The sequence below is a fragment of the Azolla caroliniana genome, unplaced genomic scaffold (genome assembly GCF_043228905.1).
Source record: "Azolla caroliniana isolate FFs.n. ecotype wild unplaced genomic scaffold, voAzoCaro1.0.p SCAF_11, whole genome shotgun sequence".
Lineage (NCBI taxonomy): Eukaryota > Viridiplantae > Streptophyta > Polypodiopsida > Salviniales > Salviniaceae > Azolla > Azolla caroliniana.
Window position 1 is genome coordinate 20510543 of NW_028230446.1, and position 13531 is coordinate 20524073.

General features: G+C 34.8%; 1 protein-coding gene across 2 annotated transcripts; it reads left to right on the forward strand.

Annotated features, from left to right (window-relative positions):
• The first annotated feature begins 201 nt into the window (after positions 1-201).
• On the forward strand, positions 202-4225 carry LOC147858434 (heavy metal-associated isoprenylated plant protein 8-like). 2 transcript variants are annotated; one of them, XM_087327754.1, is made up of 6 exons: positions 204-348; positions 379-458; positions 793-886; positions 2639-2835; positions 3553-3640; positions 3844-4225. In XM_087327754.1, exons 2-6 carry the CDS (start codon positions 450-452, stop codon positions 4113-4115), a joined length of 660 nt encoding a protein of 219 aa, XP_087183880.1. In that variant the 5' UTR covers positions 204-348; positions 379-449; the 3' UTR covers positions 4116-4225. The 2 variants fall into 2 exon arrangements, with proteins under 2 accessions (XP_087183879.1, XP_087183880.1); XM_087327753.1 differs by having other exon boundaries at positions 202-458.
• Positions 4226-13531: the final 9306 nt, after the last annotated feature.

Consider the following 13531-nt stretch of genomic DNA (forward strand, 5'->3'; position numbering starts at 1 on the left):
TACATATATGATATATATACGTATATATACATATATATACGTGTTATTCAGATTTCTTCCGTTGAGCGGTAATTCTCTAATTATAAATAACTTCCTTCTTTACAAATTTCCAGTAAACAAAAGCTTGTTGATCAAGCTCTCTCTCTCTCTCTCTCTCTCTCTCTCTTTCTTTCTCTCTCTTTCTTTCTCTCTCTCCCATTTTCTGTTTCCGCCTTATTTGATCAAATCTCCACCGCCCATTTCCTGCTTACCCCTATTTTCGATCAAATCTCCGCAGCCCATTACATTTCAGTCAAAATCTCCACCGCCCATTTCCTGCTTACCCCATATTTCGATCAAATCTCCACAGCCCATTACCTTCCGATCAATATCTCCACCGCCTATTTCCTGTTTCTGCCCTATTTCGATCGAACGGAGATTTTTACCTCAACTTCAAATAGTCAGATACAATGGCAGAGGTGATTAACACTTTTGGGATAATCAAATTTGGTTGATCTGCATGCAATAAAAAGTTTATGCTATACCTTGACACATGAATCGAATGATTTCTTTATGAATATCGAGCTATTAAATGATGGATTAGTCTGATTTGATTAAAGTGAATAGTTAATTAAGCCAACTGTGCCATAGTTGACTTGTAAATCGATGAAAGAAAATAAAATCAAGAGAGCGATTTTTGTGAAGAGGACATGAAATTATGATTAATGAGTGTTAATGTTCAAGATTGAATCGATGCATTAGAGAATCCTAATTGAACTTGTCTTGAATGAATGAACGATTTGTTTAATCTAGGACAAGAAGAATGAAGGGAAGATTATAATGGAAGCTCAAGTTCACTGCAAATCAACTGAAGACAAAGTCAGAAATGCCATTCTTGGCTACCCAGGTTTATTTCTTAGACCTTTGAATCCTTGCTTTTTCTCCATTTTGTATATATTTTTTAATTAGCAATTATATACATAAATGCATATATTTCCATTTTTTTTAAATATTTATATGTAGGCTTTCTATATAAATATATGCAATTAGTTTTCTGTTTTTATTTTGCCATTTTCTTTTATATAATGTTTTTCACAGAAAAAATTATATATTTTTGCATCTAATTATGTAGATTAATTCATGTAGCATCTAATTACGTCTTAATTAATTTTGCATCTAATTAATGGAGGCCCTTCCTAGTTTAGGGTTTACTAATTAGCCTAATGAAGGTCAACCCACCTTTCTAATGAGCTATCAAGCCTTGTAATTAACCTTTACAATGAATTCTTAATTATGGCTTAATGTGCACTAATTGTGTGTTTAAATCTGAAGTTTTGTGTAATTAGGAGGCTCTAACTTTGACCTAGCAAAACAAGCCTTAGGTATACCTTTTTGTTTTTGTTTTTATTAGGTGTAGGTTATGGGAAAACATAGAAATAACAATGCTCCCTTTAGATTATCAATTTCCTTTGTTTCTTGACACACTCCTTAAGGTTATCGGTCGTCCCCCCAACGACCTAACGTTTGTCAACTCCGCAAGAGAGAAAAAGTGGCTTCAATAACCTCGAGAAAAAGCACATTTAAATTGATCGATATGTATAATTGCTCGTTCCAGGGGTTGTCCTGACTTGGGGACATTTGGGAAACAATAAATAAAACGCTTATCATACTTCGCAGTTTTGGGCTTATCCATTATTGCCTTGGCACTTTAATATGAAATACTTAAAATTTAAATAGGTGCTTTCTCGACATGAAGTTAACAATGCTTTGTTGGAATCCCCCTTTGTTTTGACACTTGAGAAGGCCTTCAAACTCTTTTTGTGAAGCTTTCCCGGTGCAATGTGTCTTATTTTACCTTTATGTTCTTTGGCTCTTTCCTATGTGTTTGTCAACACAAATGGATCCCCTTTCCAACAAGTTGCCCCTTTCTAGGTAGCGAAAATACACTTGAGCATCAAGAAATCATGTCATTTGGAAATATTAATCCTAAAGAAATAACACAAGTTGGCATATGTTAGGAATGCTCACTTACGAAACACAATATCGACACAACATGAGATGATCCATGGTTAGTTGAGCGCCATGAAAATAATAAACCACCATTTGCATTGATGCTTTGTGATCATTTTCACATGCTTAAGATATTACTCTTGACCATTGACGTTGAAATATGAGGTATCGAACTTGGTTGTTTGAAGGAGAATTTGATGAAGCTCATGTGATTATTGTCCATTGTTTGAGTGTCATGTTTAGATTCAAAATGTACTTGACCAAAACAAATTTGGCATGATTGGATTGAGGCCTCCTAGTGCCATTATACTTAGGACATATGTATGGATTACAAGTAGGACAACAATAGCACTCAATGGGAAACCTAATAAACTAGAGTGAGCTCGCACAATATTAGCTTCTCGGTGCCAACATGACACCAAACGCTTGATTCTAGACTTATTGACATTCATTACATTAGTCGTCTGGTTTTGAAGTCTCATACAACACAACAAGATGACAAAATTTGTTTTGGGAGTGCATTTTTACTTGTTTGACAATGGACAAGTGTAGTTGTCTAATTACCCTATGGGTTTAACATGTTTATTAATACCCTTTGTAACCTCCACTATAAACAAGTTTAACGGGTTGCATTAAACATGTATTGTAGGTGTAGAGGACATAAACATTGATGTTAAATCTAAGAAGGTGACTTTGAAAGCTCCGAGTGTGAATGCCAAGAAGTTCTTTGATGAAGTAAAGAAGAGATCTGGAGGGAGGATCACTAAACTCGTTCATCCTGATCCCAAGGAGCTCGAGAAGAAGGAAAAGGAGGAAAAGGAGAAGAAGAAAAATGAGGAAAAAAAGGTATGATATCACATCTAAGAAGCAAGTTAATGTAAGACATCGGATTTAGAAATGTTCATTAGAATGATTAGGCTTCACTTCTAAGAAACAACCTAATCTAAGACATTATATATAGAAATGTTTGCTATAACATGGATCCCCAAGACATAGAGGGGGAAGGACACACATGGTGTTCCCTTAAGTTTACAACTAATTGGAAATATATATATATGTATGTATGTATGTATGTATGTATGTATGTATTTATGTATGTATGTATGTATGTATGTATGTATGTATGTATGTATGTATGTATGTATGTATGTATGTATGTATGTATGTATGTATGTATGTATGTATGTGCAAGTGCAAACACAAGCTGGTTTATGCTTATATTTTTGCATGTTTCATTCCACCTGAGCCCATAAACTTGATAGTCTTTCGATGATACAAAACTAATCAATCTTGAAACATTTGCTCCCATGGAATCACATGTTTTTTTGTCAATATGGCAATCACATTATACATGCATTAAAATGTTAAAAAGAAGTGAAGTTGGATGCATTATACAACATGTCTCTCCTAAAACTATGTGCACACACATTAAGATATCAAAGGTTAATTTGTGCAAAGGATTAGATTTAACTATAGTGCTTTTTCAGCATCACATTTGTTGTTCTCGGTGTATATTTCTCAAGGACAATACAATAACCACACAATTATTTGTTTCATTTGTAGCCCGTTGATGTCACGGTGGTGCTCAAAGTGTATAACCATTGTGAAGATTGCAAGAAAAAGTTGGAAAAGATTGCATGGAACATAAAAGGTAATTGCTTTCAATGTAGACTCACCGAACGTTCAAGTTTTGAGTGGAAATAATTTATCATACCAATCTTAAGTCTCATATACCATTTCCTTAATTTGTTCAATTATTGGATTTATTGTTTTCAAAATGTCAAATATTGAAAAAGGTATTCAAAATAATATTACGAGGACATGGCTAATGTTTTCATTGTGAAATAATTCTAGATGTATTTGGTGTTAAAGTGGATGGAGACAAGGTGACCATTCAAGGCAAAGACTTAGATCCGAAGAAAGTATGTGATGAGATAAAAAAGAAGTTGAGAAAGCATGTCGAAATTGTGCCTCCAAAGAAAGAAGATAATAAAGGAAGTAGTGACGCTAACAAACAAATAACTACTGGAACTGATATAAAGCATGTAATCATACTACACGACTCATATGCATATCCTCCTCAATATTTTAGTGATGAGAATCCAAATGCGTGTGCTATCATGTGAAAAGTAGTATCATAATGAAGTGAGTTTTGCTTGTAAATTTATCGTTGTCTATGCTTTCTCAAGAGTGTAATATTGTTTGGTACATAGAAGGATACATTAAAGTTTTGCTATACTCTTCTATAGTTGTAAGTATACAAATGCGTCATGATCAAAATAATTCTGCCATAACTTTGAAGTGGAAGCCATTATATGGTCATGTTCGCCATTGATTAGGACCCTGAACATTGCATTAATGTATCATTTCAATGATTTCGACCAAAAAATTCAAATACCAATCAAATCCATACAAACAAAGGATATTGGAATGAAGCATTGCATATTTGGTAACTACAAATGTACCCACAAGCTCTTTTGAAGAGCTTCTATAACACATGTACTAGGTTGTGGTCTCAAAATGTGACTCCATCTAGAACAGTTTCAAATGGCAAAGAAATGCACATGTATTGAATTGAATCATTATCTCATTCTAATAAAATGAATGGGTTAGAACTTTATATGAAATTTCGTGTCTTTCTTTTAATGTTCGCTTCAACTATGTACATACGTTTTTGAAATGAGGATTAAACTCTCACTATAATCCTCCTTAGCATGAAGTTATACTTTTTTGTTGAAATATAAAGGATATTGAGTTTGACCAAGAAGACTATGTAAATTTTGTAGAGAAGGGACCAATGGGATCAATTACAGAATGGCTTATGAGAACAATGATCTTTGGGAAGCCATCCCAAGGTTTCAATATTGTGCTTGGCAAAGCCAAAGTTTTTTTTTCCAAAAAAAAAACTCCTTCCATTAGTTATAAAATTTTACAAATGAGATGATTATGTACAAATCCCTGTAAGGACACGATAGTTCCATCTTATGTGGATGCCCACTGACTCAAGAAAGGGAGAGGACGACCATTGTTGGATGAAGGCTATTCATTGTCTTTCAACTCCATCAGAGCTGCCCTTGAGGCCATCATATTGGCTCTTTAGAGTGGCTACAATTTCACTCCATATCTCTTGCAGTAACATTGTTGGATGCGCGGTTTGGTTGGAGAAGACCCGTTTACACCGTTGTTTCCACAGAATCCAAAGAGTTATTGGGTTGACCAATTCCAACACAACTTGAGATTTTTCATTAAGAGGAGTTGAGTGGACATTGCCGATGGTGGGGAAAAAAACTTCTTGTGCTTTTATCACCAAAGTCATCCCCTCCTCCTGATGCTCGTATCTGCCAACTGGGGTCTGCCATGATAGCCAACATATATTTCCCCACTTGATTTAGCCTTGCACCTGGCATAATTGCAAAGCCAAAGATTAATTTGCTCAACATCAAATTTGTTGGCATAAATTCCATGTTTCAAGGTTTTTTGAAGTAGGCTTGATTGGCAACATAATTGTGTGCCCAACATATTTGATGGACCCCCAAAAGGATTGGAGGCTTGTTTTGGAACCAACGATATACAACATGATACAATCCCCCATCTCAACCATGCATCCAATTTTAGTTTTTATTAGGAAGTTTTGCTCAAACTTTTGCAATATAATGAATAATGGTTGTAGATTACAATGTTGGGTTCAATTCAACGATACAAACAAAGTAGGCAATCATTTGATATAGTTGTGCAAAAAGGTGATGGTCGAGAAATGAGCATTCTAATTTGTCGTACAATGTATGGAGGTTTGGTTCTTACCACTCTAAGATTTTGGGACAACACTACTCTTTTGTTGGAGAAACGAGTAGGAGGGGGATGTAAAGCCACTCCTAAGCCTAGTAGCAAACACCAAAGAACTCTAAACCAAATACCTAAATAGCCATGAGGGGTTACAATCAATCACTCTTAGTCCCTTAAATATTTAATCCTTAAATAGCCATGAAAGGTGCATAAGAAAAGGCGAAAACTTCGTAAAATATGGTGGCCAATACCTCTCTGGCTGGATGAATCACATGAAGATCGTTGGAATTATGCTCCACCACGTTGGCTATTACCTCCTCCGAGTCCTTTCTTATTTCAAAGATAATTGTGAGGTATATAGTTTTTTCTTCTTACTCTTTTTAACTTACAGTTTGACAGGAATGACATAAAAGAGGCAGATGTGATAGGGGCAGTCGTGTGGAGTGATAGGGGTGAGATGTTGGATGTGGAAAATGAAGCATCTTCTAATTTTGGATAAGGATGAGTGATGAAGGTGTTGAGGGTTGTAACATATTTAATGAGCAGACGAGGAGAGTGGTGTTACTTTGTTTTTGTAGGTACACAATTTTGGTGGTAAATCAACGTGAGTGAGATGGTTGATGTCAATTTATGAAGCACAATTCTTTTTTTTATAAGGACAAGTGATTGTGGTGTGGGAGGGTGAAGCATATTCTCACAAGGAGATAAGGAAACAAGACTCGTTGTATGGTTGTATGTGTAGAATTTTTTGGTGGTATTCAGCGAGATGATTGATGTGGACTTAACGAAGCAATTTTCATGGTTTGGATAAGGATGAGTGATGATGGTGTGGAGTCCGACGCATATTCTCATGAGAAGATGAGGAATTTAAACTCATTTTATTGTCACTGTGTAGGATTTTGGTGGTAATCGACAAGATGGTTGATGCGGACTTCACGAAGCAATTTGTAGGTTTTTGATAAGGATGAGTGATGATGGTGTGGGGACCAAAGCGTAAGTTCATGAGGAGAGGAGAAAATTGACTTAATGTGTTGTTGTATGACAAGAAGTTGGTGGTAATCGTCTAGATGGTTGATGTGGAAAAAGGAAGCATATTTGTTGAGTTGATAGTATAATGTATTGGATCGCCTTCCAATTTGTGATGTATAGGAAGTTGGTGGTAACCGGCAATATTTGTTGAGTTGACAATATAATGTTGTTGAGAATCAAGCTTAACATAGTGCAACATGTGAACACACCTTTTGAGAATCCATGATTACTCAAAGGTCAAGAGTCACACCACTACTCTTTACACATTAATTATGTGTCATAGAATCATATTCTATGACACATAACTAATTAGTTACATATTCCCCATTACTACGAGTCTTCACATTCCCCAAGAGAGAGAGTGGTTGTTGTAAAGTTAATGAAGAGAGAGGGTGACTCTATATAAAGCACCCTCCTCATACTTCATACTAAGTCGGTTATGACTCCTTGTAATGCTACAATTTTGTATATCCATTCTACTTGTGAAATATATATCTTCTTCTTCTTGAGTATTCCTTTTTCTATCTATCTCGTGTTCTCTCATCTCTCCTCTAATTCCTCTCACACATACACATAACACTCATCTCTTCCGTTACACAAGAATCATACCCGATTATTTACAAATGTATTGGATCGCCTTCAAATCTGCAATAGACATGCATGGGATACATTGTTATCTACCTTGAAAGTTTCTAGTAGCATTGGGGTTTTTTTTGGATAAAGATTATGTTGTACAGGAGTAGGTTGAAGAAGTATTGAAAGGTTCATAATTATGACCTGCGAGGGCTTGTTTCCGAATATAAGTACTTTGGTTGTTGTCTATGGATATGATACCTTGCATTGTGTCTAAGGAATACCTTACAATTAGTGGATTGTTTTCTCTATTTTGGATTTGTTTCCTCAACCAGTGTCTTTCACAAGACGGGTTGGGGGGGAAAAAACTGTCTGTTGTAGCTGTTATGACCCTTTTTATACAACTAATGGAAGGATATTTGTTTTGGAAAAAAATAAAGGAGGTTAAGGCTTTTGTATTCATTACAAACTCATTAGACATTTTCACATTATGCTTTTAGGTTTCTTTCTTCTTATCTCTTTTCCTTGCACCACACTTGTCCCTTATATTTTGAGGTATGTTTAATTATACAAAAGTTATCAATAAAGACATCAAAAGATGCTAGGAAATCAAGTGGAGTTGGGAGTGAACTCTAAAACTTCAAGGGATGTGGAATGACTAGGTTGTGTTGTGTTTTGTGTGTGTGTGTGTGTGTGTGTGTGTGTGTGTGTGTAGCAAGCTAATTTGGGAAGCAACACAAACAATCATTTCTGAAGGATGGGAAAGTTAGCAAACTCCTAGATGTCATCCACTTAAATGTTTGGAAACCCATACATAACCCAACCCTTGGTGGATATAAGTTTTGTGTACCTTCAAATAACCACTCTTGACACACATGGGTCTACTAATATTCATGGATCCGCCAGATCTCCCCGCGACACTATACTCTATAAATACCCAATACTTATTTTACCAATCTCTCATAAGAATTGAAAGCTTTCTGGTTTTGATGTCTGGTTGCAAAGAGTGAAGTATTCACTCACTATCAAAAGTTTAAATTTCTTTGTGGTGAAAGAAGCAAACCAAAAGCTTTGATGTCTTTAGTTCATTGACAATGGAGAATATTTCTCTAATGATCTGATAACATACCTCTAATGAGCAAGAGTGTGTCGATGCCTCGCGTTGGATAAATTAGAAGGACATCCTATGCTTAATTCAGGTGGCAATTGTGTCCAGAACGGTTCACGTCATGTATGGAAATATTCTCACATTCCAAAGAGTTGTGATGCATTGCATATGTGCATTGTCCCATGTGATGTGTCGACCAAGGTCAATCCCTACTAAAAAAAATGCACCTTCATGAGTTGTTCACACGAATAAAAAGGCTACAAGTCAACAACGCTTATGCTCCCAAAGTTCTTATGATAAGTGATATTTTCATTGATGAATGGCATTGTGGTGCACTTTGAAGTTGGCCACACCCATGGACGCCGAGGACAACACCAATACTAGTACTAAGCCAAGTTGAATGCCACATGACTACAACAACAATTTGACTTTGAGCTTGATGATCAACCCAAATGAGTTTCGAAGACCTGACCATGACTCATTTGGGCTCACCCACACTAGGATTAGTCCAAGTTGAACACCACATGACTACGTCAACAAATTGATTTCAAGTACTTCATGGCACAATGTAATCATCACCCAACATGACGAAAGTAAGGCTAAGTTGCCCATGTATGAAGACAATTGCTAGAACACAAACAAAGAGGAAGAACATCAATTTCACAAGCTTGATTCTGTTGATTGATCACAAGTATTGAGTGTCTATCATAAGAACACTCGACATGGGTAAAGACTTGAAAAAGGTACAAACGCAACCATAGCCACTCCATTGTGAAAGAATATAGTTATGTGGTTTAATTGACTACATGGCAGAACACTATGCTTTTTTATGATGGAAGTAGTGGTTATCCATGAGCCAAAAAGCTTCTAACTTGTAATTCTCTTGGGGTAAAAGCAATATATGAAGAGGTGCAAGATCTCTATGACAATGAGATGTGGAACCACATATTGTCTCTACCACATAAGAAGGCACATGCTTGTTGATGGGTCTATAGGGTACCTCAAAATTAATATATATTTTTGTTCAATCCCAATATGTGACTCATAATCTCGATAATAACATCATTAAACTACCTTAACTACATTATCTTTCTAAAGAAGGATATAATCAATATTTTCAATAGAAGCAAAGGGTATTTGATATTACTCTTAGTACGAGGCTAAATTCTTACATTTTCCTTTCATGTGTGCAAATTCCTATGCTCACATGGAGAAAACCCTTTAGTTACTTTTTCTATGTAAACCACTCCAAGGATATATAATATAATATATATATTATATAACTATTATATAACTAGAAGTTAGAACTCATTCACAATTATAGTTTTGAACAAAACATAGGATTCTTCTTTTTTTCCAAAACAATTCTACTTCCATTAGTTAAGAAAAAGTACATAGGATAATATATAACTCATATGTTACGAGCCACTTTGCAATGGCTACAAGAAAACATCATGTATAAATGAAGCAACAAAGCCTCGTCACAGAATTACTCGACAAACTCCCCTTAACATGAGCCTCACACAACCCACATTCAGCAAAGACACCCTCCAATCTCTTCACAATTTAGCACCTACCTCTATGTTTTGGTACCCTAGGAGGAAACAGCCATCGAGGTGGCTGATAAATCCACTTTGCATTGCCATCCACCATCTGTAACATCGGAGAACCTCTCCATTTAAGAAGGAAGCAGTATCTAGCTTCTTCACTTGCATTAGAGGGCCCCTAAAGGCTGTCAAACTTTCCCTGTAGCGTAGAAATTAGATTATACCAAATCATCATTAAACTCTCAGTCGATGGGGTTCACTTCTCGGTAAACGATTCCTTATACAACCTTGTACTTGGTAATTGTTTTTCATGTAAGTACCTTTGGTTATTATTATCAAAATTTTGAGTTAATAAACTTATATTGGATTGATATCATTATTCACCTTCAAGGTAGAGTTGTAGACTAATTTTGAAGCATGACATTGCTAATAAACCATAACGGAACATTCACACTTAATGCACTACCTTCCACCTAAATGTGTTAAAACAATGATGAAATAGGAGACCATAAATATACTTACATACATTGTACATAACATATAAAAGAAAAAATGACATTTGAAATGTCCCGTGTTAACAAGACGTTCAACTATTTTTAGCAAAAACAATCCATTATATGAGAATACAAAAAAAACATAACTATTTTTTCATATGCAATGTACAATTTATAGCCAATTGTTTGTGCAAGGACTCTTAATGGAATATGGTGGTTCTCGATAGAACAATATTAGTTTTTTAGCAATTGTGACGATTGTGTTCCAAGCAAAACATGTGAATTAATTGAAAGAAACATCACATATTGAGATACATTGACTCATCATGTGTGTTGTATAATATGTATACGAATGGAACACATACATACATATAAGATGAACCTATATATGTGTATATATTCACATTTCTCAAGCACATATGATGACTTTAGTCTTTTTTCCTTGATCAACATACAATTGATGGGCATGTACCCTACTTGCAACCATGCACATTTAGCAATAGTTGATATGTGACAATAGTTTGGAGGAGATATTTTTCGAAAGTAAAACTAAACTATGTATTCTATCAAAAAGCAAACTTTACAAATTGTGTCACTATATACATGAGACAATGTTTAAACGATCACGAAAGGAGGTAAAATCAAATCACAAGCTCCCTGAGGTTGTTTCTAAGAGGTGCCGAATAAACAAGGACAAACCAACAAAAATGAAAGAACCCAAGCCAAACACATGGAGTGATGCAATTGAACGGATCGACTCCCACCAACTTTATTGTCGATTCATTGCGGGTCCTTGTCCTTGTACATCAATATGAAAGCTCGTTATTACTAGCTCAAAATTCTTCTACAAAAACTTGTCCATATCTCCAACTAATCTCTTCATAAAATATCTACTAAGCTATATTGAAGAAAATTCTACTCCATTTATGTGTTCCACATCTTCCCCTTATACGAAAATTTTGGATGTTCTCCTAAAGCTCTTTTCGGTTGTTGCCTATCATTTCTTTTTCTTTTTCCTGTTTGTTGTAAGTGAGGTGGCTAATGATCGATAATACGACACCATCACGTGGCAATAAAACCATTATACGATATATCAATGGTCAACAAACACACATATATATTAGTATCCCTCTTAAAATTTTACACCAATCCAACTATGTAATTATAAAGGGGCTAGTAAATAAGTGTACCAAGAAAAAAAAATTGTCTGCATAAAAACTAGGGAAAAGTACCAGGGTACCCCTGGAAGTTCGTCTATTTACTAGAATGCCCCTCGAAGTTCCAAATTTACCAAACTACCCCTATGTCCAAAAAATTACACTTTATAAAGTAATTATACACTCAAATCTACAAGCCCTATTTAGCAAAGATGGAAGAAATGGATCCGAACTAGCCCTATTTACCAAAGATTTGAGTGTATAATTACTTTATAAAGTGAAATTTTTTGGATATAGGGGTAGTTTGGTAAATTTGGAACTTCCAAGGGTATCCTGGTACTTTTCCCTAAAAACTATAAATCCCAATTGAACTACTTGAAAGAACGTAGTGTCATGTAAGCAAGTATATTGAATGTTCATATATATGTGCATGCACAAACATATATACTAACATACTTCACAAATTTTTACATTAAACATTTATCTAGTTGTGTAATTAATATAGAAAGAGAGGGGCACACCATTACAACCCTCACAAAGCCATATTCACGTGGTTATTAGGTTAATATAATAGGACACGTAGATAGGTTGGAAGATGGCTATAATTTGTACCCCTTGATCAACATACAAGTCAACAAAGGCCATAGGTACATTCATTAAACATAGATACAAATTGAACATGTTGACACACTAGAACAACTTTAACAAGAAAAGAAAATACTCCAGATGGGGCACGTATTTGCATGCACACACATAGACAAACAACACATGCGGACATACATGACATGTTCCTTAAGATATCACTGTACCATACTCTATAGATAGGAATAAAAGAAGCTTAATCTTAGAAAAGCCTTTGCTAAAGTCAAGTTCCTATGGCTAACAAAAAATATTTATACAATGGTTAAGTAGAGAATGTTGGCTCTACATTCCTTTTCCTTCATCAATATACAAGCAAAAACCATACATTTTGATATGATGATGCATATGAGATATGAACAACTTGAAAGAAAATAGTATCATGGATATACAAATACATAACACGCCTTCTTAAGTTTTCTACACTAAGTATACACAAACAATGAAATTAGGAAGAAAGGGGTATAACATTAGAAATAGTCATTATTGGAAGGCAAGTTCCTATAGATAGCACATAAAGAAAGATGAGGGTAGACAAAGAAAGATCTTTCCCTTGATCAACATATCAACCTAAGACCATTAAAAATTGATATAAAAGGTAGATCACAAAGGTATACATATACAAATATGAATACGTTCAAATACACAACGAGATACTAGAGCATACACAAGACAACCACAATAGCAATCCATATACATATACATATACATATACATATACATATACATATACATATACATATACATATACATATACATATACATATACATATACATATACATAGACAACAATATAAAAAAAATACATACAAGGCAACAATAATAATTATTTGTATACAATGTTATAATTACATCTACATATACAAGATACAAAAGCATACATAGGAGTCTAGGACATAAATACAATCCATATACATAAGCCAAGATAAAACAAGATACACATGTAGATAGAAGACAACTACAACTATCTATCTATTCGTATATGTATATGGACACATACATAGACATACACAACAAGATAGACAAGTATTTGTCCGATGCGTATCCATATAGAACAAGATAGACAAGTATTTCTAGGATGTTAACTATAACTACCCGTACACGAATACGGATACATGATAACAAGATACATAAGTCTACACAAGAGTGTTACCAAGACAACAAATAACAACAACAAGAGAAGTAGTAAGGGACTTCTAAATACTATACGAC